Source organism: Thunnus maccoyii, chromosome 13 (genome assembly GCF_910596095.1).
Source record: "Thunnus maccoyii chromosome 13, fThuMac1.1, whole genome shotgun sequence".
NCBI classification, from domain to species: domain Eukaryota; kingdom Metazoa; phylum Chordata; class Actinopteri; order Scombriformes; family Scombridae; genus Thunnus; species Thunnus maccoyii.
The window spans coordinates 6,189,073-6,216,459 of NC_056545.1; the positions used below are offsets into that span (position 1 = coordinate 6,189,073).

The 27,387-nt window shown below is 38.2% G+C and overlaps 1 protein-coding gene across 6 annotated transcripts in view; it reads right to left on the reverse strand.

Moving 5' to 3' along the window:
* The window catches only part of gtf2ird1 (GTF2I repeat domain containing 1), a 37,058-nt gene that overhangs the window by 1,682 nt on the left and 7,989 nt on the right, over positions 1 to 27,387 (reverse strand). For 3 of the 6 annotated variants that reach the window (XM_042430129.1, XM_042430126.1, XM_042430131.1), the window contains 25 exons: positions 27,186 to 27,318; positions 26,753 to 26,894; positions 25,526 to 25,702; positions 25,142 to 25,325; positions 22,790 to 23,097; positions 22,184 to 22,279; positions 20,596 to 20,679; positions 19,728 to 19,911; positions 17,347 to 17,372; positions 15,681 to 15,807; positions 15,092 to 15,135; positions 14,726 to 14,806; positions 13,327 to 13,470; positions 10,583 to 10,636; positions 9,682 to 9,762; positions 8,378 to 8,561; positions 8,153 to 8,214; positions 5,910 to 5,981; positions 5,430 to 5,697; positions 3,907 to 3,935; positions 3,738 to 3,785; positions 3,564 to 3,641; positions 1,064 to 1,256; positions 631 to 668; positions 434 to 543 (listed from right to left, as the gene is read on the reverse strand). In XM_042430129.1, coding sequence (XP_042286063.1) covers positions 434 to 543; positions 631 to 668; positions 1,064 to 1,256; positions 3,564 to 3,641; positions 3,738 to 3,785; positions 3,907 to 3,935; positions 5,430 to 5,697; positions 5,910 to 5,981; positions 8,153 to 8,214; positions 8,378 to 8,561; positions 9,682 to 9,762; positions 10,583 to 10,636; positions 13,327 to 13,470; positions 14,726 to 14,806; positions 15,092 to 15,135; positions 15,681 to 15,807; positions 17,347 to 17,372; positions 19,728 to 19,911; positions 20,596 to 20,679; positions 22,184 to 22,279; positions 22,790 to 23,097; positions 25,142 to 25,325; positions 25,526 to 25,702; positions 26,753 to 26,894; positions 27,186 to 27,311 — 2,940 coding nt within the window. In that variant the 5' untranslated portion in view covers positions 27,312 to 27,318. The remainder of the gene's footprint in view (positions 1 to 433; positions 544 to 630; positions 669 to 1,063; positions 1,257 to 3,563; positions 3,642 to 3,737; positions 3,786 to 3,906; positions 3,936 to 5,429; positions 5,698 to 5,909; positions 5,982 to 8,152; positions 8,215 to 8,377; positions 8,562 to 9,681; positions 9,763 to 10,582; positions 10,637 to 13,326; positions 13,471 to 14,725; positions 14,807 to 15,091; positions 15,136 to 15,680; positions 15,808 to 17,346; positions 17,373 to 19,727; positions 19,912 to 20,595; positions 20,680 to 22,183; positions 22,280 to 22,789; positions 23,098 to 25,141; positions 25,326 to 25,525; positions 25,703 to 26,752; positions 26,895 to 27,185; positions 27,319 to 27,387) is intronic. The other 3 variants (XM_042430130.1, XM_042430128.1, XM_042430127.1) reach the window with 2 other exon arrangements.

Here is a 27,387-nt window from a genome sequence, read left to right on the forward strand (position 1 = left end):
TGAACTTCATGAACATTAAGCTAACAGTTAGGTTAGCTTAATCAGATATTTCATCCACTCACTCTGAACTACATGAATACTACTGACATACACATTTCTCCATGTTTTCATATATGATTAAAGCAAAGTTAGACCTTCATTTATTAAGTTTTATACATATTTTGCATCCCTTAAAATGTATTTTTGGAAGTTATGCTACAGTTTGTGACGCTACAGTGACTTCCTGTTAACACAAGTACACATTGGTTGCTTTTGATAAGATGGTATTATAGATGTTTCCTACTGTAGCAACCAATATACAGTTTTCAGCAGCTTTTTTGGTTTTAATGGTGCAACCTGATTTAGTAATTCACCAGTTTGAACCGAGCTAGCAGATACTACGAATTTATTAAGGACTTTACACACGAACCCCATCCTGTTTTTTTAAACTTACCATTACTGGAATCTGATTGGTTGATATCCCCAGGTCAGAGGAGGCGGGTACTCGGTTGCTCTCCTGGACTCTCTTGCGCTTTCGTCGATTGGTGGAGGCGTCTGTTCCTACTGAGGAGAGAAAGCAGATGGTTTAACTTTCAGGTGTTTACTGTGGGCACGCAGCTCTACTTCTGATAGAGAGGAGACAACACCTACCTGTGTTACAAGCCTGGCTACAGATTTCTGCAAAAGGCCTGTGTGTGAGAGAGAGAGAGAGAGAGAGAGAGAGAGAGAGAGAGGGGCGGCTCATGTCAGGTGTGACACAATCAAAATAAACCTATTTTCATACCTGAAAAAGAAAAAAAAAAAAGTTGCCAAAATTTTACATGATTTAATTCTTTGCCTCCATTCTTTCATTATAGCTTAACTGCTTCAATGTCAAAATATCGTTCAGTATTCTGTATTATTTACATCCGCTGCTGAGGAAGATTTATTCTCTGACATCTCAGAGGCTGGATATAAACCCCAAGCATAAATAAATCATAATGAGCTTAACTACCAAGAGGCAAAAACCCCTAAATTCCTGCAGAAATATACAGCACGGTGAAAGCAAACAGGCTGCTGAATATTCAGGTGTCTCCACACTCACTGTAGCTGGCTCTTGATGTTGAATGTTATTTTATCTGCGGCTTGAAGGATTTTCTCCAGGCACACAATGTCGTAAGTGTTGGGGTTTCGGAAGGGAATATCGTCTGGAAGACCGCTGACTTCTACAGACTCTGGACTGCCACGGATCAGCTTGTACGGGACCACGACGGAGCGGTCCAAACCCAGAGCCTCACCTGAACGCACAAACACGACAAAGTGGTCAAGCGACACAAAAATCACCTGCGAAGAGCTGCTAACAGGAGGAGAAACAGATTAGATGCTTGTTGTTTTTCTTTACCTTACTTCAAAATACATAGAAATGTTCAAATAAAAAAAGAGGTGAACTCATTACTTCAACTGGAAAATGATGGGTTTGAACTGTGTGAAATAAACACTTTTGCTAGAAAGCCTGAGGAAAAAAAAAAAAGAGCTGAATATGTAAAACTAATTATTCTCATGACAATGCGTGCCGCTGAGTGTCTGATACAGCATACAGAGGGATAATTATACTACTGTTCAGTGCAAACACACAATAATATTCAATTCCGTGTTAAATATATTTTAACCCCTCTGGACCTGCAGCAACACAAAGCACCTACTTGCCAGAACAGTTTTTTTGTTTTCTTATCCTAAACCTCTTCCCTTACATAAAGTTACAAGTCAAATTTGACCCATTTTTTACATTTGAGAGCAGTAATAACACCCTTCACCTTTTCTTTTAACCTGACTTTTTCTTCAAGTGATCCAGAATACATAAAAATGGAAACATTTCAGCACGTTTTTTTGTACATGGAGGGTGTTCTGGACTATATTTGACCCGCATCGACTCAATAATCACCATTCAAAAACGTTGCCGCATTCTTCACATTCAATGAAGTTAATTGCACTTCGGATGGCTGTTACGTTCTCCCGTTTGAATCTTTTTTTTCTCCATGAACTAACAGTGTGAAACCTAAAGAATAGACTCTCTCTGCTCTTTGAAATCTTAATTAAGGATTAATCACCCGTTTATTAATGACTGATGAGGGAGCTTGACGAAATGAAATGTAGATTTGTGGTTCAAAAGTTTGGTATAGAGACTAATTATGAGGAGATGCTGTGAAGGGTCAGAATACGATCAGTATGTAAAGGGTGACAAACATGCCGAGTTGATGAATGCCACCTAATCATGAGTAGCTGCTCCTTTATGAAATTTGATCATTAGCATAATCAACATGCCCCCTGAAATAGCTTTAAAAAGGCAAACTTCTTCTTCTGCACCGTTTGAAGATGAATTTAGGTAAAGAGTGATGGATGCACGTTGCCTGCAAACCACACGTTTAAATAAATGAACGATTCGATGCCGGTTAGACGAGATTCATTAACAAATATATTACCGGAGAGTAAAAAGAGGAATTTCACAGTGTGGATCAGCACACGAAAAACAGAGCAAATGTCAGGGGAAGTCGGGGGCGGGGGGGGAAGTGAGAAAATAAGAAACTACAGCTGTCCACAGTGTTATCGCAGAGCTGTACTGTCATCGAAATAATGAGGGAAAGGTCTGACGTGAGGTTACATGCCACAAACTCCTCGTTATAGCAAAACTGTCCATGACTAAAATGTGAAACGGCCGAGTCGAAGCGACAGTTATGAAGACGGACTGGATGTAGTAGGTGTGGGTGTTGTTAAAATGTCATGGAGGGATGTTTCCCTGGACAGCAACTTTTATGCTGAAGCAGCTGTTGGAGTGTGATAGTTCTCCAGGCAACCACATAAATAATCATGCAAATAATAATAAAAAAAAAAGGTTGTTGAACCCCTCGGTAAACTTAGGCTGTAGGCATTATAATTTTGTACCTAAGAGAAATCTTATGAATGCGACAAGTTCTCTTAAAATCACTTGTATGTTCCACTTAAGAACAGATCTGTTGGTACGAGTGGTTCTTGCATGAGGCCCTTGTCGCCGGTCTTTGAGGATCTCCTCCAGACGTGTTTACTGATGTATATAAAACACTCTACTTTGAAAATGTGTTTTTTCCACAAAAGAAAGTTCAATCATCTCGTTATAATCCTTTAAAAAGTCATCTCCTCCTTCTCCCTCATAACAAATCCTGAACCTATGAATATGCGAATGTGTTATATAGATGATATAGATGTAGATGTCTCCTACTTTACTGAAATGTCAATTCTCATCGTATGCGCACTGGAGGCTTCAAGTTTCCATATAAGTTGATTACTTAGACCACGATTGGCTCTGAAATTAGTCGTGATGTCACAAATCACGCTCGCAGGTTCACGCCTTAAACTCAGAAACCCTCCACCTTCAGCAGATGAATGAGAAAACTTCTTCTTCTGGTGTCAAACTTTGCACATACATCGTTCTGGACAGTGAAGCTGCAGTAACAATCAGCAAAACACATTTTTGAGGGCGACTTTAAAAAACTCAATGGAAGCTGCTCAAATTCAATATAAGAAAACCTCCAGTTGCTGCATCACACAAGAACCCACCCGAGTCTATTTACCGTATTTCTTGTTAAACAGTTCCTTGACTTGCTCTCGAAGGACTACTTTCTCCCCCATGCGGTTTATATCATCATCATCTGTCAGGTGAAGAGACTCAGTTAGTGACAGGACTCAAGATAAAGTAAAGCAACAGCAGCAGAATCCCGGATGCTATAAAAGCGTTTTTAACTCACCACTTATGGAGGCGTAGGCCTTCTTCAGTAAAGTGACCCGTCGAGGTGCTGATAATAAAAATGATGAATAATATAATACTTTAACGATATGACATTAATATTAGTTGTCAGTGTGAGATTACGGTTCATCAATCAGACTTTATGATGAGAAATCAAATTCTGCTCGTACCTGGTTTTGGAATGAGTCCTTGGAAAGGTCTGCAAAGAACAAACATGTCTTTTTAAAGTCATGGCAAAGGTTTAACAGATTTGACAAACATTATTATAATATAGCACATTATTATATATTATATATATCTCAGCATACATGATTGAAACTTGATAGCTGTCTGAGTGGTTGTATGTTTCCTCTAGACATGTTTGAACACATACAAATACTATTCTTGGAATAATCATTTGTGTCCAATGTGATTTTTCCATAAAAAAAGTTCAATTATCCAGCAAAACAAATCCTTAAAATGACATTTCCTTCTTCTCCCTCATTAAAAATCCTGAATCTATGAATATATATATATATATTTATATTAGTATAATATTTAAAAAGTCGAACTGCTAGACACAAGATGTTTCCTACTTCATTGAAAAGTCCGTTCTCAGAGGCTTCAAGTTTCCACATCACATTTGTGAATACTGGACCACAATTGGCTCCAAACTTGTTGTGATGTCACAAATCCTGCTCGTAGGTACGCGCCTTTCACTCAGATTTAAGGTGAGCGCAGAGAAACTTTCCCTCCACAGCAGATTAACGTGAAAACGTCCTTCTAGTGTCAAATTCTGCACAGTGAAGCTCAATCACAGTATCACAGCTGAGGTGTTCTGTTTGAGCCTTAGCTGAGTCACAGCTTATGTAAAACAGTAACCTGATATCAAAGTTGTTGAGACGTTCTAATTAAATTTGTAGTTTTAATAATAATACTTCATTTTCTACAAGATATAGAAAGGTGGCTGCTTTCTAATGTCAAGTAGTCACTGCAGCATTTGGTGCAAAGCAAGAAACTATTAATGTGTTTCTATGCAGATCCTGGAAGTTTTTAAAGGACTTCTTAACATTTCTTTATTTCTTTAATTTCTTTTCTTGATTCAGACCCGAGTGCCCCGAAATTAATCAACAACAATTTGTCTCACTAATTAATTCAACAAGTAATTTATCACGCAAAGAACGCACTTCCAGGTTCTCAAAAATTAATTGGTTACTTCTCTCTGTTTTATATAATTTTAAATGAATAATAATTAATACCTTTGAGCTCTGAAGAATTTGACTATTGCTAAACCATGTGCAGTGGTTTATTTTAACTGTGCACTATTCAGTACATCATAGCTGTGGGCCTTTTTCACTGGAGACATTTTCACATGTCACAGTCTTGGTGTTGCACATACTGTCACACTGCCATGGCTTACTGGGACTCACGGCCTGAACAAAGCCATTGTTAATGTTATTAGTAACACCTGTGCTTTTCCTACAATGACAAGTCAAAAATGTCTGCAGGGAAAAAGGCCTGTTGTAAATGGTTATTATGAAACGACTGTCAATCAAGCAGATTCTGTGACTTGGACGGCTCGTTTTATAACGTGAAACTAATTATGATAAGTCATGCTCTTTGCATGAATGAAACATGACTTCCTGTATGAGAGGGACAGAAAAATAGGAAACTGTTGTTGAAATGATCATGTGACCTGTAACTGGTTCCTCACCTGGTGATGGTGAAGTTGATTTTGTCGGCGACCGCCAGGATCCTCTCCAGGTTCTGGGAGCCGAAGGTGCATGGCTTCCTGAAGGGGATGCCGGGTGGAAGGCCCTCGATGATGACTGAGTCCGGGTTGTTCTTGATCCTCTTGTAAGGCACTTGGACTGGGTACTTGATGCCCAATGCCTCCCCATACTTCCTGTTGAACAGGTCTTGGACCTGCTCTCGCAGCGTGTTGGCCAGGTCGATCCTGGACAGCTTGGACTCCAAACATTCTGGAGACAAGACAAAAAACAAGTGTCATCTTTTTAAATATCCGTTTTTTTGTCTGAGTCTGCTGCAGTTATTCAGAGTTTTTCACAGTTTTGTTATAGAAGAAAGGTGATAGCTGTCAACACCCGAAGCTGATTTATGTTTTAACAACCAACAGCATCAAATCCATGACTCAAAGCGGTGACAGAAAGTGAAAATTGGAACCAGAACGTACCTGAGAATCCAGGTCTCTTGGATATAGCTGCAGTGTCCTCTGTTATTGGTGCTGCATCCTTGGAGGCCAGCTCTTTGGAAAAACATTTAAAGGTTTAATCTTTGTTTTTGTCGTCTCTTAAGATTTACTGAAAACAACAAACATTAAGTAAGTTCCTCCTTGTTCCAGCAGCTGAGCTTTGTCACAAATAAAAAGGAAGAGATAGCTGCAGGAAATCCCTGCAAGGACTTTATTTTTCCTTTATAAAAGCTGTTTTAAAAATAGTGCATGAACTGGATTCGACCTCATAATTTCAAGCATGCAGAGGACAGTGCAAATAGCATCTTAAACCTGCATTATGAGCTTCCAGATGGTGGAATTTTCTGCATACAGCCTCCCTGCTGAATGCAAAGATACTACTTTGGCTTCAAAGCTTTAAATATTTGAATATGTGGAATGGCTAAAGGATTAGATCTTTCTGAAACGTACAGTACGCTGCGTGTCCAGTAGAATGAAACTTGCTCATGTGCAGAATATTAAATGATGTTACTGTTCAAGAAAACATAAATTCAGATACAGCGAAGGCAATAAATTCAGTTTCTTGACCTCCAACAAGAAGAAAAATTGGTTCAAACCTTCAGAAAGAGCAAGAAACTACAAGCAGGGATCCACTGAGATTCACAGCCCAGACCCACAAAGCATCATGACGGCTATAACAGCAGCCGTTACAAACACACAAACTCTTTGTGATCTTTTATGCAGAACAACACTTGAGCGGGGTTGCTATTGAAACTTGTTAGGAAATCGGTCACAATTCCAACTTGAATTATCTTGTATTATCTAAATCACAAATGCCTCATGTAGGCAAGATAATGGGACGCAAAATTACATATTCAAGCACAAAGACGCTTTAAGGTAAACATCCCATTTATTACACAGCGTGAAAAACATGACTTCCTGATGTTATTTTGATGTTTTAGTGCTTTATTCGCTGAACAAAGTGTACGGGCTGAATTTTAACAAAATTATTCATCTTGCTTAAAGGAAAAAATACATACAGAGGCAGACATTTTCTTCAGTTATTTACATTTAAATACTAAATGATTATTTTTATTATCGATTAATTTTCTCAATTATATTGTTTTGTATATAAAATGTCAGAAAATAGTGAATACGCGTGTTATAATTTCTAAGACCCCATGGTGGCGACTTCAAATGTCTGATCAACGTTCCAAAATCCAAAGAAATCCTCACAATTGAGAAGCTGCAACCAGCAAATGTTAATTTTTGCTTTTCTTTTTTTTTTTAAGTCCTTATTTTAACAGTGTTACAAAATAATGAATATATTCATAGATAAGTTATAAATTATATCAAAGACAGAAAGAAAGAAACATTATTGACTGAAAAGGTGCAGGCTGAAGCTTTAGCTTTTTATGCCGACCCTTTTTACCTCATATGAAAAACAAACAACACAAAACAATAGTCCCAAAATATAAAATCAAACATTTCATTCACCATCATGTTCATACCTCAGTTTTATATTTGTTATTTTTGATGTTGTTTTGTACTACACACTTAATTCCCTGTCACAGTTATACCATAAATTAACCCTTTTAACAGTTATACATCTCTTCTTTATATTTGTCCATAATGACTCTCTGTCAGGAAGTTATTTTTTATTTTGTACATAATTTGCAGTTTTAAAGTCAATCACATCACTGAATTGTAAAACATGGGAGTTAATGAATAGTGCATTGATTGGTTCATAATAATCCGTTTGATGTACAATTCTTATAGTTTAATCCTGTAGTATGAAAATTGGATTTGTGTTGGTTTTATATGTGAGAGAGAGAGAGAACTATGTGTGGTTTCCAACAGAGTTTATCATCTATTATCACTCCCAAGCATTTCCTCTCATACACTCTTCATCATTGATTGTGATTTTAAGAGTAGAATTGATTTAATAAGTTATTAATGTCAAACCATTTCTTTAAAATTTTCAATTCTCTTTCGATTACTCCCAAGAATTTGTTTCATGTGTTTCCCAGAGCAAAATATATCGGTATCATCTGCAAATAATACAAACTTTTCAGACACCTTACAGATGTCATTTATATACAGTATAAACTGTTTGGGTCCCAGTACAGAGCCTTGAGGCACCCCGCGGGTAACCTTTCATTAATTCATGAAATGTATTCATTAATTCATTAATTGTTGCAGCTCTAAAATACATTATGGATACATGCGAAACATCTCGGACATACCTGCATCACAGACGGGGATGGAAGGCATCTCTTGTTTTACTTGCTCAGTCAACAGCTCAGGCCTGGAGACAAACAATAAGTATTACTACAGTATTTACAGAACAGAAGTGAATTAATCTCTAAAGATAATATGAAAGTACTGGATAACAAAGTATTAATAAAGGAGGTAATGAGCATGTGAAATGATGTACAGTAAACTTTAACACCTCCTTTATGTGCTTTCACCTTTTGATGACAAACTGGATCTGACTGCTAGCAGCCAGGATCTTGCGCAACTTGGCCGCTCCGAAACAGTTGGGCCTTCGGAGGGAGATTCCCTCTGGCAGCCCGGTGACGTACAGATCCTCTGGATACATCTGGAACTTGGAGTAGGGTACCTTGCCTGCTTCAGGGAGGCCCAGAGCATCAGCTGAGGATGAGGAGATGGTTATTACACTGAATGTGTCCAAATATGATCTGTGATGATATGTTATTAAAGAATAATTCCAGTTTATTACAATTTGGATCTTGTTCTAACAGGTTTGGTCATCATTCATGTCAGTAATAATATTGTACTGAATAAAGTCAATTGCTCAGATCTAAGGACATGACAACATAAAAAAAGATGAGAAAGCAAAGGCTAATGGTAAAATTATTACCCAAACAGTTTTCTTGTGAAAAGAGGGATTATTACCTACACTTTAGCTGCTCTCACGTTAAATTTTTTTTGCCCTATTTGTAGCAACTAGATCTCAGCAGTTACTTTGTTGAGTACAATGTTATTATAACTGATGGAAACAATAGCCAAAACTAAGAAAATAAGACCCAAGTTGTAATAAATCGTAATTATCCTTTAGGTAAAATACGACTTTTATCTGTTTTCATCGGTTACCAGTAAACATTATACCAATACTAACAGGACTTCAGCAGAGCCCTCACCCCTCTCATCCCTCATGTCCATTTATAGTATCCTGGCTTTTAAAAGTACAATCATATTTTATATTAGAGACGAGCAAGCTCACTACTCAGAGTCAACATCCAAACAAAAACTTACAATACAGTGATTTTTGTTTACATAAAGGTACTAGCTTGCTAATACAAGCAGATAACTTTAAAAAAAAAAACATTATTCGGCTGCCGTCTTATTTAGTTAGAGACTAATACTTGTGCACAGGCACCACTTTTCACTGCTACAGTAGTTTGATGTCGCTCATGAGCCGCTTCCTTCACACAGTAATTAGAGCAGGCAAAAACACTAATGCTTGGTGCCTTCTCAATTTAACTCCTGTGACGTGAAATACAGATTAATCTTTTTCATGCCCTACATTTTGGCCCCACACTGAGCAGACTAATTCTGCTATGTTCAATTATTAAAAAACTTTAATGTTACAATATTAATATTCAAATGGACTTTAAAAGCTTGAAACTTTCCCCCAGCTGTACATTGGATAAATGGTGTGTACATGTAGAGGAGCAAAATAAATGGGCTTGACATTACTTCGTGCCCTCGTGCGAATGAGGGTTAAGCTCTGCCGCTACAGGTAGCTCACCGTATTTAATGCTGAAAAGGCTTTCAACTTGTCTCCGAAGCTGAAGAATCATCTCACCAATGTCCTCCACCAGACTCCCTGCTGAAGTCAAACAAACGAAAACGACAAAACATTTACAACATCGGAAGAGAATTATTACACGAGGGCAGCTAGGTTAGAGGGAGACTTCCCACCTGTGAACATTACTATTTCTTCCCTCGCCAACTTTATTTTGATAAATTCCACCTGCCCTACACGGAACTGGTCATGACAAACTGACTGTGCGGTATATTAATCACCAGAGACCATAACAAATAGACGTAGGAGAGAAGAATGGCGAAGGTGCAAAAATGGAGTTGAAAAACAAAGTAGAAAATATTTCTTGAAGTAGATGTAAAAGCCACAAAGTAAGTGTGCTGCATCTCAAGTAAACAATATCAGTTGTAAAACTGTCATAAGCACAAGCTGACTTCATAGTAAACGGCAAGATTTAAGAAAATCCAAATGATATCATTTTTTCATTTTCTGTGATCTCTCTGTTACTAAATTCTGAAACTTAGAGGTAAAAGAAAACCCGATTTAATGTAAAATTCATCACCTCATATGCAAGGCAATGAAAATAACCTTCATGTGGGACATATAAAGACCTTCATGTGGGACATATAAAGACCTTCATGTGGGACATATAAAGACCTTTATGTGGGACATATAAAGAAGTTTTTATGTAGCTAGGTCTATAGGTGGAGGATTTGTAAGTGCGTTGCCTAGGAGACTGTCTGGGTCAAATGTTTGCAGCAGTTTTTTATATTACTGTCTGCCTTTCCAACAAGATAATAAGTTGCACAGAGTGATAGAAAAAGCAAAATGCACTGGATTTAGCAGAACATCTTAAATAAATCATTCGTATCAGAGGCCTCTTTACCTTCAGAGGATCTTCTGATGCTCTGAGGGGCAGCGTTCGGTGACAAAGCTTCAGCTGTAAGAATCAAGAAGAACATGAGGAAGGGAAACCACACAGCTGCTTTCAAACATTTATACAACAAAAGAATACAAAGATGTGTTATGTGGTGTTATTCAAGTGAAAAGGTAAAAGACAAAGCCTGAGTTGTTAATGGTTTACAGTTTACTGTGTTCGAGGAAAACATTTCAAGACTCAGCGTAATACTAAAGATAATACTGTGGTCCTATGTTGACTGCAGCATTCCCAACATAGTTTTGCAGTAATTATTACATTTGTAAAGCTTAAACAGTTTATTTCAAAGCTCCCTGTATATGAAGGAGATGGACAAAATAACAGGAGCATGTTAAGGCTACAGGGCTGCAGTTAATCTATAGTGTCATCTGTCGTCCTTGGTGACAATATGATCATATCACGTTGCTGTTTGGTTTTACAAAAGGTGATCGAGTAAATGATTCAAAGCAAATTGTATTGAAAAAATAACAAAATGAATTTTAAAATTTAAGTTTGATTGAGTTGAATTGATTTTTTTGTGATGTAACAGTGGAATACAGTTGCACTGAATATCATTTTGAACATTTTACATGTGAGTTTGCTGAAAACTTCTTTATTGTAATACTGTATATAATATTCTTATTGAAATTGTGATATTAACTTCAACCATATCACCTTGTCTTATTGCAAAATAATGCAAGAATTGAACATTATAAACTTGACAAAGTTAGTATATATTGGTAATATTCTGATGTTAAAATGCTTGAAAAAGACTATGTAGATGTTCAGAGACTTTCACAGCTCACACTTGATGACAATTATTGTTTGAAATATTTATTCAGACCTGAAAATCACCATAAATCCTGATGAAAACTGGTGAGCCGTGACCCATTTCAAAAGCCTTAAACCACATAAATATCTCACAGACATTCAAGTCTGCCCAGTGGTGTTCAAATAAAATGTCACAATAGGCTACAGTAGGAAATAAAATATCGTGCGATGATTTTTTTGTCCCCAATCTATGTTTTTATTTCATTGCAGCACTGTTACAAAGCTTGTAACAGCCTCTAGTTTACACATTTGATCATGTACTGGGGCATACTTTTAGGTAAGCCTAATACATAAATGCTCCAGAGTAGAATTACAAATTTCCATGTTTATACATTTAACGATTCTCGGGGCTTTTAGTGGAGAAATAATCCATGTAAGATAATCTTTGTTTTGTGGCATCACGTCAATGTTAAGTCATGCAAGAAACAAAAGAAATGTCTGAATTAGGAGCCACTGGGCAGTAAAATGGAAATGACAAGACTCCATTTATTCTGTTGTCTGGAAAGGCTGTCTGCTTGAGTGAAACATCCTCACATATACAATCATCTACACATACAGAGCTACTGAAATGTATTTAATCTGGATAGTTGGGCAGTCCACATCATCCCACACTGCAGCCGTACTTACGTGTGAAACAAGAGGCATGATGAAGTATTCAGCACTTATAGTACTCTAAAATCTCATATGTAGTTTACTTTACAAATTTACTTATTTTACAACAAACAAGTCAGAATACCAACAAATTTATCAAAGAGCTTGTAACGGCAAATAATACTAAATTATTGACATTGACATTTGCTGCACTTACCTTCATATTCTTTCCTTTAGAGGTCATTTGTGAAAGAAAAGAAAACTTAAACAAAGCACAATCAAATCAACAAAATAAAACAAAACGCCTCCTGAAAGCATTGTATGCTAAGCCCAAGATCACATTGAGTAGACTTTCCATTCTCTGTAGTATTGTTACAGTACTTCCTTCAAATGTAAAAAAAAATGGCCTCACTTATGATTTAAATTAATTTCATGCATTTCTTTTTTTTTTGCCAAGAGTTCTTTTAATTAACTCCGTAACATTACTAGTCAGTGCAAGAGCTTCCTTAAATAAGCTTTTTAGCCCATAAAAAATTAGCGTCTTTTCCAGTCTTCTACAAAGCTTAATTACAAAAAAAATGACTGTAAACCATTTTTAATGAGTCATTTGATAAATGAGGCCAGTGAAGTTTGCAAAGAGAGTGTAGTCTACGCAAATGTTCTTGGTATCCTTACTCTAGTCACCTATGGTTTAAAAGGTGAGAGTTGTTTCAGTCTATGGACAGTTCAGTGTTAGATGGAGGTAGGATTTGTGGGAGTCTCAGTGGGATTTTTGAGGAACAGTTTGGTTTCTCTAAGACAGTGACTAACTCTAATTGTTCTGGGCAGCAGGACTAGAGGACAGTATAACTCAAAATCTGGAAATGTGCACAATGCATCAGTCTGAATTTTCAGTTTACACACAAGAATAAGAGACAAAACGACAGATTCAGTCGAATTGCTGCAGCTGATACATGGCACCTTTCACAGATGAGAGCTAGTCTTTGTAAGACTGGGGGGGGGGGGGGGGGGGGGGGGGGGGAGGAGCTACAGTGGGTCAGAGTTGGGGAGCAGAGAAGGTTTGGTTGTAGGGAAGTGGGAGAGTGGAGGATAAAGTATCTGAGAAAAGCGGTTTCATACGTGTGGCAGCTTATTTAGCTCCCTGAAAAACGGACAAAGTGTTAGGTGGCGGTGGTGGGCGCTGGGTGGCACCAGGGTGGCTGTGGGGTGGTGGGTGGAGCTGGCATTCCAGGAGCTGCAGTGAGAAGGAGGTAGATGAAATGGAGGTAGGGGGCTGACGGGGCTGAGGTTACCTGCGTGGTTTTCCATCGGGTGGTGGGGAGCCGAGGGAGCGGAGGGAGCGGAGGGGGCAGAGGGCGAGGCTGTGGCGGGACACGCTGCTGCCGCGACAGGCTCAGCCACAGACTCGCTGGGCTCCTCCCCACTGGTACCAGCATCTGGAGACACAAATGTTAGTTTTTCACAAGCTTTTTACAGGTTTTACTATCAAGTTGCTGATATTTTCTGTATTGGTTTAGATGTTTCTGGTGGTATTTCCTGTATCACTAATGACATAAGTTTTAGACAAAGCCAAGACTAGCTTTGTTTAAGTTTAGGGAAGCAGCTGTGCTCTGCAAACATTCATTTGCCAAACCAATCAGTTAGTCCTCATCCTTAAAGTCTTAAATCTTGCCAAAGTGAAACATACAGTTTCACACTTCCAGTAAATTATAAAAGTTACAATTTGTACATTTTAGTTAAAAGGCCTGTACAAGTATGTTTTTGAATGTGGCGTCTTCTTCACTTCATTCTGGATTAGTTGGTTCTGGACTGTGATTACCGGAACTAATCGCAATGTGCCTGACGTCGTTGGTTGCCATACATGAACGAAAAAACATTCTTATCTTAAAGCATGAACAAAGAGCAATTATAAATTAATACCATTATAAAATGGCTCACATTTAAAATAAAAAATGATGTTCGCTCTGGTATTGTAATTGCTACAAAACGCAGGTTTTTATTTATTTTTTTACCAATTGGCCACAGGGGGGCAGTAATGAGCCAATTACAGATTGTGCCATCATAATGAGAAATCGCTTTTTCAGATTTTGCAATAGGAAGCATCTTGGACTGTATCCTATTCTTGCTAATTGCAGTTCAAAATAAATTGGGTGTCAGGTATCACCACTGCCAGAAAGGAGGACGAAGTTTTTTTCCTGCATCTTTGCCGTCATTCGACAGCTGAAAGTGCAAAGAGAGACAGGAAACGGGTGGAGAGAGGGGTAAGACATGCAACAAAGGGCAGTAACCAGAATCTAACCACAGACGCTGCGGTTATGTAGCCCACAAATCGAAATTTAATAGCAAAGACCAAACTTTCTTCTCAAAGGCAACGAGCAGACCCTCCAAGCAGAGAAAGGAACTCACTAGCGATTCATTTTTTTCCTCTCTAGGTTGGTAAACATGAGCGTACATTGTTCAGTTTACTGCTATCACAGTGTGTAGTTTTTGGTTACCGAACAATATGATTAAGCAAAGTTAGATGGTGTAGCCTGAGGAACGGACAGCAATGGATGAACAGGAGGTCTAATAGTCTTACATCTTGTGACACTGCATCACAGACCTGTGATATAAACAGTGACAATGTATGAACATGGCATCCCTGGACATTGTGTTTATCTGCTAATGGTTGCCGTGCGTGTGCTCACTTACCTGGCACTGTGACTTGAATAATCTCCCCATCCGGAGGCTCGGTTTTAATCCTTTTCAAAGGAATGCAATCTCCTGAAGGACCTGGGGGGATTGAATAGTTCATTCTGCCTGAGTTCCCATCAGCGTGTCGCACTGTGTTTTATGCTTGTGTTAAACAGATTTAAGTAGGTGATAGAAAGTGTTTGCACTGACTGGACTGCAAAACACGATGGGAAGTGTCTTCAATTTCAATCTTTAAAAGACTTCCAACGCATTGCTTTAAAACCTTCATCTGATACTCAGAGCTTGAGTCTTTTGTTACTTCAGGCAGAAAATACCATAATAAAAAGTTTACTATGATGCAGCAACGCTTTTATTTGCACATACCTGCTTCGCAGTCAGCCAAGGGACTCACGCATGCACTTGTTGATCTGTAAAATCAGGAAAGGAAACACGGGCGGGTAAGAAATTACAATACAGCTTCTGAAAAAATACACTGAGTTCAAGTGGAATCTGTTTTTTCTGGCATGTTTTAGGTCAGCTGCCCTCTTTTATTTTGCTTCATTTGACTAAACAAGTAAAACAAGCACCAACAGGCTACTGTCTTAAGTTTTAAGGTGAAGATAATTTTCTATAAATGCATCCTTGTCATATGAACTAATCTATTGCATAGACATTGTACTGTTCTCCACCAAAGACAAACAATAGGCTTACTACAGGGGATATATAAAAAAAGAAAAAAGCATCCTTAATTAGGTCAAATCAGAATTATGCTTTTCACAGCTAGTATTACTGTAGCAATTTAAATGATAAATTCTGTAAAGCAGTATATTTAAACTGTTTAATTTGGTCATGAATAATGCCGGTTATAAATAAATATAATACAACTCGGCTGCATGTAGCTATCTCATATTTCCAAATTATAAATCACAGTCTGTGAGGTAATGCTAAATTTCTGTGTGGGATGTGTTCTGACCTGCTGCTGTGAGGATTGCTGACCAGCTCGGCCGTGGTGGGCGGGATGCTCAGATTGTCAGGGAAGCTGTCTTCAGGCGTGGAGCCCAGGTCATGCTTGCCCTCCTCTCTTGCAATCTTGCCAGCAGCTTCAACAAACAAGGCACAGAAGATAAACAAACACCGCATCCCATTAGCAAAGAACATCTGTGGGGCGTAAATATATAAATAAAGTCTTGACAGAGCGGTTTTCTGTTAGTCGGTTATTGTAATTAATTGTAAAGATTCTGACAAATACTATACAGCTAAAAGCTTGGCTATAGTTCCACACTAAGCACGCATGGACTCCTATAAGTAATTACATTTTACCTAAAGTTCCTTTTCAAAAGATTGATTATCATAAACAATTATTGCCTCATGCTCTCAGATGCCATCAGTTCCATCTAGCTAAAGTAAGGCAGTCTAATACAACAGCCCAAGGTATAATCAATCATTATTAAAACTATTTTAACATCCCTAAAAACTGTGTTTCAGGTTCATTGCATGTCACACTGTGTGAGATGGATCTAACTGAATCTTGGTTGCAATCTGTGTCAGACTGTATAATATCAGTTTTAATGCACGTTAAATTGTGAGATGAACGCTTGGTAAATTGTTGCACTTTTTTTTATGTCAACAGAAAATAAAATACAGACACATTATCGACACATCACCCATCCATCTCATGTTTAGAAAATGCAGAAAGCTGTTTTTTGTATATGACTATGAGTGTTTACAATATTGGCATCGACCAGCGTTTTCTGTGTCATCTCCGATTGGTTAGTTTGTAGATATGACTTGTAGCAGCAGTCACATTGCGAGAATTTTGATATTGATATTTATGTAGAGGCCTTTTAGAGAGATGTTGATTGAACTTGATGGCTGTTTTGTAGGATGTAGTGTGTAGTGCTGCAGATTTGTATTACATTAAAATGTGAGATGTTTCTAATATTTTGTCCAACCCAGTTCATTTCAGATCTTTATTGTCCCAGCAAACCAGTATAAGAACACAAAACCATGCAAACATAAACATTTATATCAATGAATATATACTAAATATCACTAACTCCTTTCTAAAAGAGCTTGAACATGAACATAATCTTCATAAAAGTAGTATGTACTGCAGGGCTGTTTTATTAGACTGCATTAGTTTTAGCTAGGCGTACCTAATACACTGGAAAAAGCATTTTTTATGCTTTGTTTTCGCTTTACAGATAATACTTCAGTTTATTGCTACTTATTATATAATCTACTGTACAAGCTGAATTCAGATTGTAAAGATAAAAAGGCATAACAGTCAAGCTAGAAAAGGCAGGTTTACTATTGTAGACATGTTAGATAGATTCATCCCTGCAACCCTGGCAAACATAGCAAATAATAATTATTATTATCATAATAATACATTTAATTTGTACGGCACTTTTCATTCATAGTTAAACTCAAAGTGCTACAGTATTTATAAGATAAAATACTCAATGTATGTATATATATATATATATATATATCTCTATAACATATGAGATATTATTCCTGGTGTGAGAAGTCATAAAGAGAGAAAGAACAGCAGCTTCTTATTAGCGAGGCCACTTCACAGCTCGTATGCATGAGAGAACGGTATTAAAACAAAACAAAATTAATCACACTCTTACCAGTGAAAATCCTTTCATCAAACATTCTGGAATAAAAAAAAAAGGGGAAAATAGGCCATTAGTCACTGAATTCAAAGACCATTTTAGCTCTCAAGGCAGAAATCATGATGCAAACACTGTACATGTGGAGGAAAACATCATTAAGAGCTCTTTAAGGATATTAACTCCTCTTTAAACAATCGGCCTCAGTCAAACAATCAAGTAATAGAGTCATTCCTTCGTTATCATTGAATTCCTACGACTAAAAATAACTGTGTGGATGTCAATTAGATACTTCTAGACTGCTTCCTCCCTCCCTCCCTCCGGCACACGCTACTTCTCCGTCTGCCACCGGGACGTTCCTCTTCAGTGGCGATCGTAATTAATCTTTAGAGACAACTGTTTCTTTAAGCCTTGTTTATTTACATCTATTTGTAAGACGGTTTGAAATAGAGTTAATGAAACCTCAAACTACTGAAGAAGGCTTCTGTTAATTCACTACCTCATTTATTAAAGACAAATGACCTAATTCTATATTTTTGGGGTCATTGCTGCAACAAGACTAATAATCTTCAGCTATTACACAGCGCGCATAACCACAAAACAGCAAATTGAGACACAACGTTGCTGTTATCAGTAATTTACCACTACTGGGGTAAAACCATGGTATAAGGACAGAGGATGTTGCATTGCTGTGCAGACTGTGAGTCCCCCTGAGGCGAATTAAAGTTTAATCTGATAGTGGAGGAAGAAAATGTTACCTAAAAAGCTGTACAGTCTCAGGGTAGAGTACATTTTAACATGCTTATAATTATCGGATTCTATGTTTTTTTTCCCTCATTGTCAACAAATCCCATGAAAAAATCCAAAGCAAACAAATAAACGCGAATAAAAAGAACAGTCTGTGTATTCAAAGCCTGATATATCTTATTCCTCCGTGCCTCGGAGGTTCATTGTGGTCCAAAAATATATTAAAAACACATCAATGAACCACACTGTTGCACTGGCTGACACGTTCCCTCATTACCATTAAACATGGTCACTGAGTCAATTCCCCATACACTGTCCTGCTGCTGTAAATACTCACTGGCACACCAGATGAATATTAATCTGCAACTTTAAAATAGCCCCAGACAAATGCACGTTTTACTCCTGTTTGAGTAATGTTTGCTAAAAAGCTACAGCTGTTTTGGGAAATTGTTGAGCCTTTTTTTTTCAAATGGAAACTAAATTTGTGACCCGTTTTTAAAGATCTTCAGTAGGAACCAACGAGCTTGATGCTATACAGTATTAAAAGACATGGGTTTGGTCTTTTGATGGGATTTGTTGACAATAAGACAATTATTAACGCCACCCTTATCCTTTGGGAGTGTAAATGTATTAGCGTGCTAACTTAGGCATGCTAGTGCTTTATGTTAGCTTTAAGCTAAAATGCAGTTGCAGCTAATGGGAAATTGGTTTAAAAGAAATTAGATATCTTGTTGGATAAATAAATTCTAAAGTCCTTTGGTGACTGTGAATATGTGTACCAAATATAATCCATATATTTATCTATGAAGCTATTTCACTCTGGACTAGCATGTTGGACTGTTGAGCTAACAGACAAAGCAAACAACTGACATCATCAGCTCTACTAGCTTAAAAACAGTCAACATGGAAATCTTATTTGACAGTTAATACATCTGATACAGTCTCAGCATAATTAATAACAAGACTGCAGCTTTAAATTAGACCAAAAATTTGGTTTCAGTTAAATTAAACAACCATTAGCAATAAGGATCAGTATGGTTTTACATACAGTAACGCCCACACTTGAACAGTTTAAAAATTAACATAGTCTGTCAACAAAGAACATGCTAAAAAAGAACATCAAGGCCTGCATCTGGAACATCCCTCAATGACAATGGGAATGTGATGTAATTCTGAATTAATCACATTTTCAATCTTTCCTAATTGTATTAACACTAATGAGCTGCCTGCAGGATTCGTTAAAAAGATGTGTTATCTCAAACAAGGCATGGTGGCTCATTTAAATTAGCTTAAATAAATAGATGGAAGAGCAGCCGTTAGCGCAATATGCTGGCAAGGAAAAGTCATTTGGGACATGAATGGAAATGGTTTGCCAGTCAGCGGGACATAGTGTGCTGAAGCAAACAGACATTTAACAGACAGATGGTATAGGCTGGCTCGGCTGGTAGCTTCTTATTAAAAAATCTTATCTAAAGACAAGTTTCAGAGCGGATCTGGATGATGACGTAGTATCAAGTGGGTAAACTATGATCTGCACTCAGTGACTAAACTAGACTTTAATACATTGATGTGTTTCCTTGAAAAAGATTTATATCTGCCTAAAATAGTACTTCACGCTAACGACGTCATTTTCATTTCAAAGCGTCGTTTACCGTTTGACTATGAAGCGGATCCCGTGGCGTTCGTCCAGGATGCGTTTGAGCTTGGGAACTCCGTAAGTGCAGGGTCTCTTGAAGGGGATCTGGTCGGGGATGCCGATGATCTCCACGGCCCCCGGGTCGCAGGCTATTTTGCGGTAGGGGACAGGCACCATGTGATCTAGACCAAGGGCCTCAGCTGGAGGTAGAAAACAGTGAGCAACCAGGTTTTTTTTTTAGAATGATACCACTGAAATAATATCACTAAAATATTCACTTTAACTCGATGTAACGTTTATTCTATTTGATGCATTTGCTATTTCACAAACATTAGCTTGGAAAAGCAGCCTCCAGTGGGTAATGCACACCCAAGGTTTATATAAGTTAATTTGAGTTAAATGAGAAATAAAAGTTTAAAAGAATTATCAGTACTGGAAACAGATCCCATGAGCCATAATGCTGAAATGTTTTTCTCCAATTTGTAGAAACTGCATGTAGACAGATAGTGTAGTGTAGTATCTACAATACCATAGCTGATAGATAATCATTGGGATGCTTACAAGCTTCCTTTGAATACTTTCCAATAAGTGGCAAAAGAACACAAATATCTAAAAACATAAACTTGTAATCAGCTGCGTTTTTCTTCTGGTTGAGCTCTTCCTCGGACCTTTTTTTTGTAAGAATTAACAGTATACTGCGGTTACAAATATATGCCTTGTGTATCACCGAGGATCAGACCAAAGCACTGTCCCCAATCCATAATCATCCACAGATTCACACAGAATCATGACTGTGCATGAAAAATGGTTTGAAAAGAGAGAGTTACCTTTTCTGAATCGCACCCCGTATGTGATACACATGCAAAGAGAGAGGCTTTCCTCACCGTATCTGCTGTTGAACAAGATCTGAACGCACTCTCTCAATGTGTTGATGTCCTCGGTTTCCCGAATGAACGAGTCCCATTTTTCTGCGGAGACACAAGTACAATAAACAGTTCCCATCAGTACCTTATGTACAACGAAATGGAGACCTTCTTCTTTTATTTAAGTTCATTAGAGCTTTGACATTCAAATGAGCTTTATTTCATTGTAGCGCAAAAGGTCTGAAATTAATCTCCTCTATCTACTCAGCATCAACTTGGGAAATGAGTGCAATCTTCTTATAGGATTACTCTTCACATCTTAGTAGCTTAGCCCCTTAATGGTTAAGGGTTTGTATAGTTTAGCCTAAGTTCAGTAAACAATGCTCGGCTACTGTAGGAGCCTGCAAATCCAATCAAGAAAAATGCACAGAAGTCCTCCTCGGGGATCGTTATTATATTACATTTAAGTCATTACATTAGAATATAAACGTATAGACTGTTTGATAACCATTTAGATATTTGAGAGTTTAAAGAAATCTGATTTCAGATTATTATTTCAAGATAACAGGGGAAACATGAAAAGAAGTTTTGCACAATATATCTAAAAATTTCTGTTTGATATTATGTTGCAGTCATTGAAAAGTGGTGCTTTGAAGCCGAGCCTTTTACTCAACCTAGGCGTGAATGTCAGTTGAGCACAGCGGTCTTTAATCTAACTTTGAAGCTACTTTAGAGGAAATCTGAGGGAAACATTAGGAACATTGGAACTTAAAATCTTTGACATCTCGAAGTAAGCTTCTCTTTGGTGCTGATTTTCAAGGTAAAAAAAATACAAAATGTTCTCTAAGTCAATACATCTGACTCATAAATTATAGTAAAGTCTGTCTAACTTTAACTCATACTAATCAATTTTTCATTTTTACAGAAGAAAGCCCTGAGAATGACCAACAGATGAACCCCTCTGTTTCTTAAATTACACATATAGAAATTTGATGATATTGCGCACTATAAAATTTACACTATTATTGTATAAAACTCACAACAAGTTACTGCCAAAAAATGTTCAAACCAAAAAATGTTCAAAACAAGTTTGAAATGAGAGAGTCGATATAATCATAAAAGAAAACCAGAGGAGGAAGAAAAAGAACTGAAAAACAGATTTCTTTCTTTCTGTTCATGGAACAAACTTGAGGACGAATTAAAAATGTGTAAAACAATCATTGTGTTCAAAGAAAATGTTCAAAAATAATGTGTTGAATAAGCACAAGAATATGGTCTAACGTGTTTATGGACGTCATATTGTTCAGCGAAACAGTTTTATCTTTTTATTTGAAGGTTCTTCCACTTATGTATTGATTTATCTTTGTTACAGCTGCTTTCTCTTACTTTGAATGAGTATGAATAGGGGAATAAAATGTCTCATTCAAGAGGATTTGTTGACCGTTTTTGTTAAATGTGCTTTTCGGTATGTACTCTGCTTTCATAACATTTCCTTTTTTCTTTCTGTGCTGCAGATTGACATAAAGCTTGATGATGACCGATACAGATACGCCTGTGTTACACATTTAAAATAAAGCCTGCATCTTTCTGGCTGTGCGTTCAACCTTACCTGACTTTTCGTGCACTATGGAGAAAAGAAGCCTCTTGGAGATGTGGATGCCAGGAGGGCTCTGGCCTTGCTCACCAGGTAGTCTCGTTGTCTCGTCTGAAAATGCGAGACAAAATAAATACATTCGCTTCAGTTCACTTTCATTCATGCAGTCAGATGTGTTCGCTTAGCACTCACTTCCCTAAATTACTTCATTAACTCTAGGGTTTCAATAAGGCAGTAAGTCCACCTGACTGGCGAGTTAAATTATTCCTTTAGAGATATAAGTATAACAAAGGAAAGTGCTACAAGAGTGAAGTGCTGCTTTGAATGAAATGAGTGGTATAATGGTCTGACTTCAAAGCCTACTGGGAACATTTACCACCTTTCTAGACACATTAGAGGATGAATAACTTAATTTGACGTATTGATTTTTACTTTTCATTACTATAATGATCATTATTGTGCATGTTTTGTCAAAACCATTTCAAATTCACTCAATATCTGCTGAGAAAACGCTATTTTTGTGCTCAGTCAACCGCTCTCACAATAATGAGTATTCACTGGTGTAAAGCTGTGTCGCTAATACGTGTCGCTACCAACTACATCTGTTACCGTACACCTCACCGTTGTTAGCGCAATCCTTGCCGGATGTGCTCTTGTCTGTCCAGTTGGCCAGTCTGTCCTTGCCCAGGTTGAGGAGGGACATGGGTTTGAAATCCAGATTGCCATCCGGGTGGGGTTTGGAGGACATGGGCATGCCGTACAGGAAGTTTGAGAGAACGGAGCTACTGGAGGTGGCGGGACTGGATGGGGTGACTACCGGTGCGGTGGTCTTCCCTTGGCCGTGGCTGCTCTGCGTCATGATGGCAGTGGAAGAGTTGTGATTGACGTCAGTGCTGCACTTGGCTTCTCGAGACAAATCCTCTGCTGGCCTGTAAACACACACATAAAATCAGAATCAAGAAAGCATTTTGGAGGGTTATATAATCCACTGCTTGACATCAAGGGACTCTTTGTGAGTAGGAACAATTTATCTGCTTGGTTATGACACTCACTTGATAACTTTTAATAAAGTAAATAAATTATAAATGAAACGAGATGACGATGTGTCTCTGTGGTATTTTCTTTGCTATTTGAACTCCTTATAATGCTTTTCCTTCTCTCCTACTGTTTTGTTGCCTCTGGGTTTATGCTTTTCCAAAGAAGAAAGTGGCCAACAGACCAAACACAGATTCATTATGTGTCCTAACAACTGTTCCACAGTGTTGCATGTATTTTCAAACTATTCATATTCAGCTACATAACACAGTGAGACAGGAAAACCCCATTTTGTTGTGGGCAAAGGCATGTGACAGCTGTTATTAATGGAGCGAACACAGATAAGAGAGTCTTTAAACAACTCTCCGAAACAGGGTAGGCTAAAGTAAAACTCGGAAAAAAACCCTTCAGTAGTGTAATGACTTAATAGATGCAGAATGTTTAGTGCTTTCTTGGCAGCCGACGACTGAGCCGATAAAGGTTTAATGATTTGTATCAGTCAAAAGAATCTATTGTGCTCGGTCTCGTGGCACAATCTGATGATCCCGAGCAGCTGGACTTAAATGTATATTTTAATCATACCGACACTCTCCACACAAACTACATACAGTCAGAGCGACGTCCACACTAGACTGTACCCACATGACATAACATTTCAACTGCCATTTGTTTATTATGTTATGTTTATAAGCTGATAAGTAAGTGGACCTCCAAAATAAATGTTGATTATGTGAAGGGCTCCAGAAAAAAAACACTTTTGCCACTTTTTGGCTCAACTTTTGCTACAACGTAATGCAACATCATCCAGCACTGCTTCGGCCAATCAAATACATGCAAGTGCACATTCTTAATATTAAATTCCAGGTGTTAACATGCACTCACACATATGCTTAAAACATTTCTGGACTGGTTGAGTTATATTCATTTGGCTGAATAACTGCCTGGATGAGAGCGTACATGTTATCATGTATTGGGGGGGGGGAGTGGGAGCTTTGTAACTACAGTATATGAGACATGTCTTAACCACTTATTTCTAAAGTTTACTCATCGTGATGAAAAGTTAAATTACCGTCACTGTGACAACTTTCCAAAGACTTTAAATCTATAGATCTATCAATCAGATTGAATTTCTAGGATTGCATTTCATCATCTCTGCTACCTGAAACAACACGGCAAAGGTGTTTTCACTCTGAACACCAAACAAAATTATTTAGTGTTTACTCCGTCCTGTTACGTTGTTTTTATAAAGTAAACATGAAGTCACCAGGACTGACAGGTATCTCATTAGACACCGCTGGTGAACTGGAACCACAGGAATGCACACACACACACACTAACAGGAAAGAGATGACGGCCCAGGGCTCTGTTTTTACTTCATATAAATCTGTAAATCTACGTCAGGCATTGGATTCTGTGCAAGAGGCATCAAATTAGGCCTCTATGGAGTCATTTATATTGGCCAGACTTGACCAGTATTTTCTAGTGTCATTATAATTATTATTGTTATTGTTACAGATCAGTATTATTAACAGGCTTTCTGTTACTTTCATCGCTGTCGTTGAAATAATAAACAACGCCGTCCAAGTCCAGCCTCTATAATAGATGCTGTTAAATATTAACGGTTACTGTTATGATGCAAACATGCTCCGAAGAGACTAAGATGTAACCTGAGACGTGGCCCCGTCTATTCCTCACTAATACACTGCAGCCTGTCTGCTACCAATGACAAACAAAACGAGATGCCAAGACAGCTCCGTGCTTCCAGCCGTACACAAGTATTAATCTCTGCCAGGCATTAGAAGCTAAACTGAAACGCCAGAATTCTTCTTCTACATTTTGTAGTGATTAGACGCTGGCAGCTGGTTTCATAATCTGATACGAGTAGTGTCTTATCCCAAACAGTGGTGTATTGTTCAGGAAATAACCTCACAGACTCACCTTTTTGCTATGAACTGGATGCGGTGGCTCTGCTCCAGAATCTTCATCAGTGTCTTGGTGTCGTACTCGGAGGGCTTCTTCAAGGTGACTCCTTCAGGCAAACCGTGGGCCACGACACAGCCGGGGTCCTTCTGGATCCAATCATAAGGCACAGGGACCAGGCTGCTCTTTCCCACGGCCTCACCTGCATATTCCACGAGACGGTGTGAGGATTTTTGCTACAAATAATCAAGATTCATTTCTGCTTCATGTAAAATGTTTATTAGAAAAAAGGCAGCGTTGAGTCTTGAGTGAGGTGAGAATAATGTGAGTGATAGTTATGATAAAGGTATGAATGTTAAGGGATAAAAAGGATTAGACACATTGCTTTTGGTGACTGCTTACTGTATAGTACAGTGAAGACTTCCTCCACCATCTTCCGCAGGACAAAGATGTTGGATTGAACGTCCGACGGAGCTCTCGGTTTCCCGTGCTCACCATCCTTACTCAGTTTGCTGAGATCGCCTTCCTGGTCTTTGGTATGGGCATTCGCTGTGGTCAGGTTTTGCAGACATGGCGCCCCTAAAGCCAAATGACAAGAGTCATATCCTGCAAACTGCAGTAACATTAAAAATAACACACTAATAGAAATATTTCAGATGCTTGCAGGTCTAAATGACATGCAATAGGATTTTGGAGACAGTAAATTTTGTTTTTCTCCAACAGGATTAGTTCTTTGTTGTTGAAGGTTCCAAAAAAACGAGACAATTGAAACTTTTCTGAAAAGTAATGAATACGTTACCATGAAATTAATTACTTGTTTGTCCTAGAATATGTCTGAATCAACAATTGATGATTAAGTAGGAAAAATTATGCCATTCATTTCAAATCTTTCACATTTGTTGAAGGTGAAGGCCAGCTGCCTGAAACCAAAAAAACAATACGCTTCCCTGTAACAGGCTGGAAAAACTAATTTCACCTTGTACACACGGCCTTATAAAATTAAACTGCATGATGGGAGGTCAAAGCCCCGAAAATTGGTGTTATTAGTCGAAAAACACGAGGAGTCTGAGAACATTATGTGCTTTAACTTCAAGGTCAACAGGTGAGGCTTAACGTCCTTCCACTGATTTCTGAAATATGACTCAGCCTCCAAACTTGCATACTACCTGGTTTAAAGGAAATGAAGGCTGAACAACAGGGCTTACAATATGGGTATGAGGTATACTAGAATATTTTCTCATAAGGCATAAAAGTATTTAGCCTGTTAGTCTCTGACATGCCTTCTGTTTAAACAGTAACACAAAGTAAATGGTTTTGTCAAATGAGACGTGACAAAGGAATTTGTCTGATATTTGTCTGTTAAATACCAAAACGTACGGAACTGCAACCGCTTTGTTGATTTAAATATTCTATGTCGAAGTAATCTGATACCTCTGCTGCAGTTACTGAAGTTATTGGCTGAATTTGCATTTGTGCAATCACGAAAACTACATAATCCTGCGGGGGCCGAGTGCATTTTATGTAATTGCCTCAGTTGTGTCGATAATGAGAGTGATCAATGTTCTATCAAGAGTAGATAATGGAAACCACTGCTCTCAATTCCCTTTCACACGGGAGAGCAGAACTTACGGCAAAACTTGTAGAAGTCTGTCTGGATTTCCCTCCTGGAGTTGAGAAACACTCTGCCCTTCTCTGTGCCGACGGCGATCACGCTGTCTTCGTGCACAGTGACGCACGCCACCTCGGCGTTGAGCTTAGACATCGCCATGCACTGCAAAACAAATATAAAAAGGTATCATTTACTCCTAAGTAATGACCAGAAACTCTGAGTGTAGGTGTAGGTTAAGAGTTAAAACCGATATTAAATGCACAAGTAAACAAATAAGAAATAAGCATCCGGAAAACACATTCAGAAATGCAACACTGTTGTTTATTAACATGTTATTTCATGAAGTGTCTCCTTTAAAAGATACTGACTGAAGATGAGTTAATCATCTTGACACCACAGGATGAGATTTCCAAAAATGAAATGACAGTGCATGACTTTAGAGGTGGGACGTACCACTGAGTCGAGGGCAGACACCAGGCTGGTGAGGATCTCCTGTCTGGCTGACACCAGCGGAACCTGCGGCTCGCCCCGGGAGTTCGTCCTGATGCCGTCACATGCCAGCTTCCTCATCTGAGCCATGCCTCTGCTGGGACCAGACAGACACAGTTTAGGCAGGCAGCCACAAGGCTACAGAGACGAACCCTGTATGCGTTTG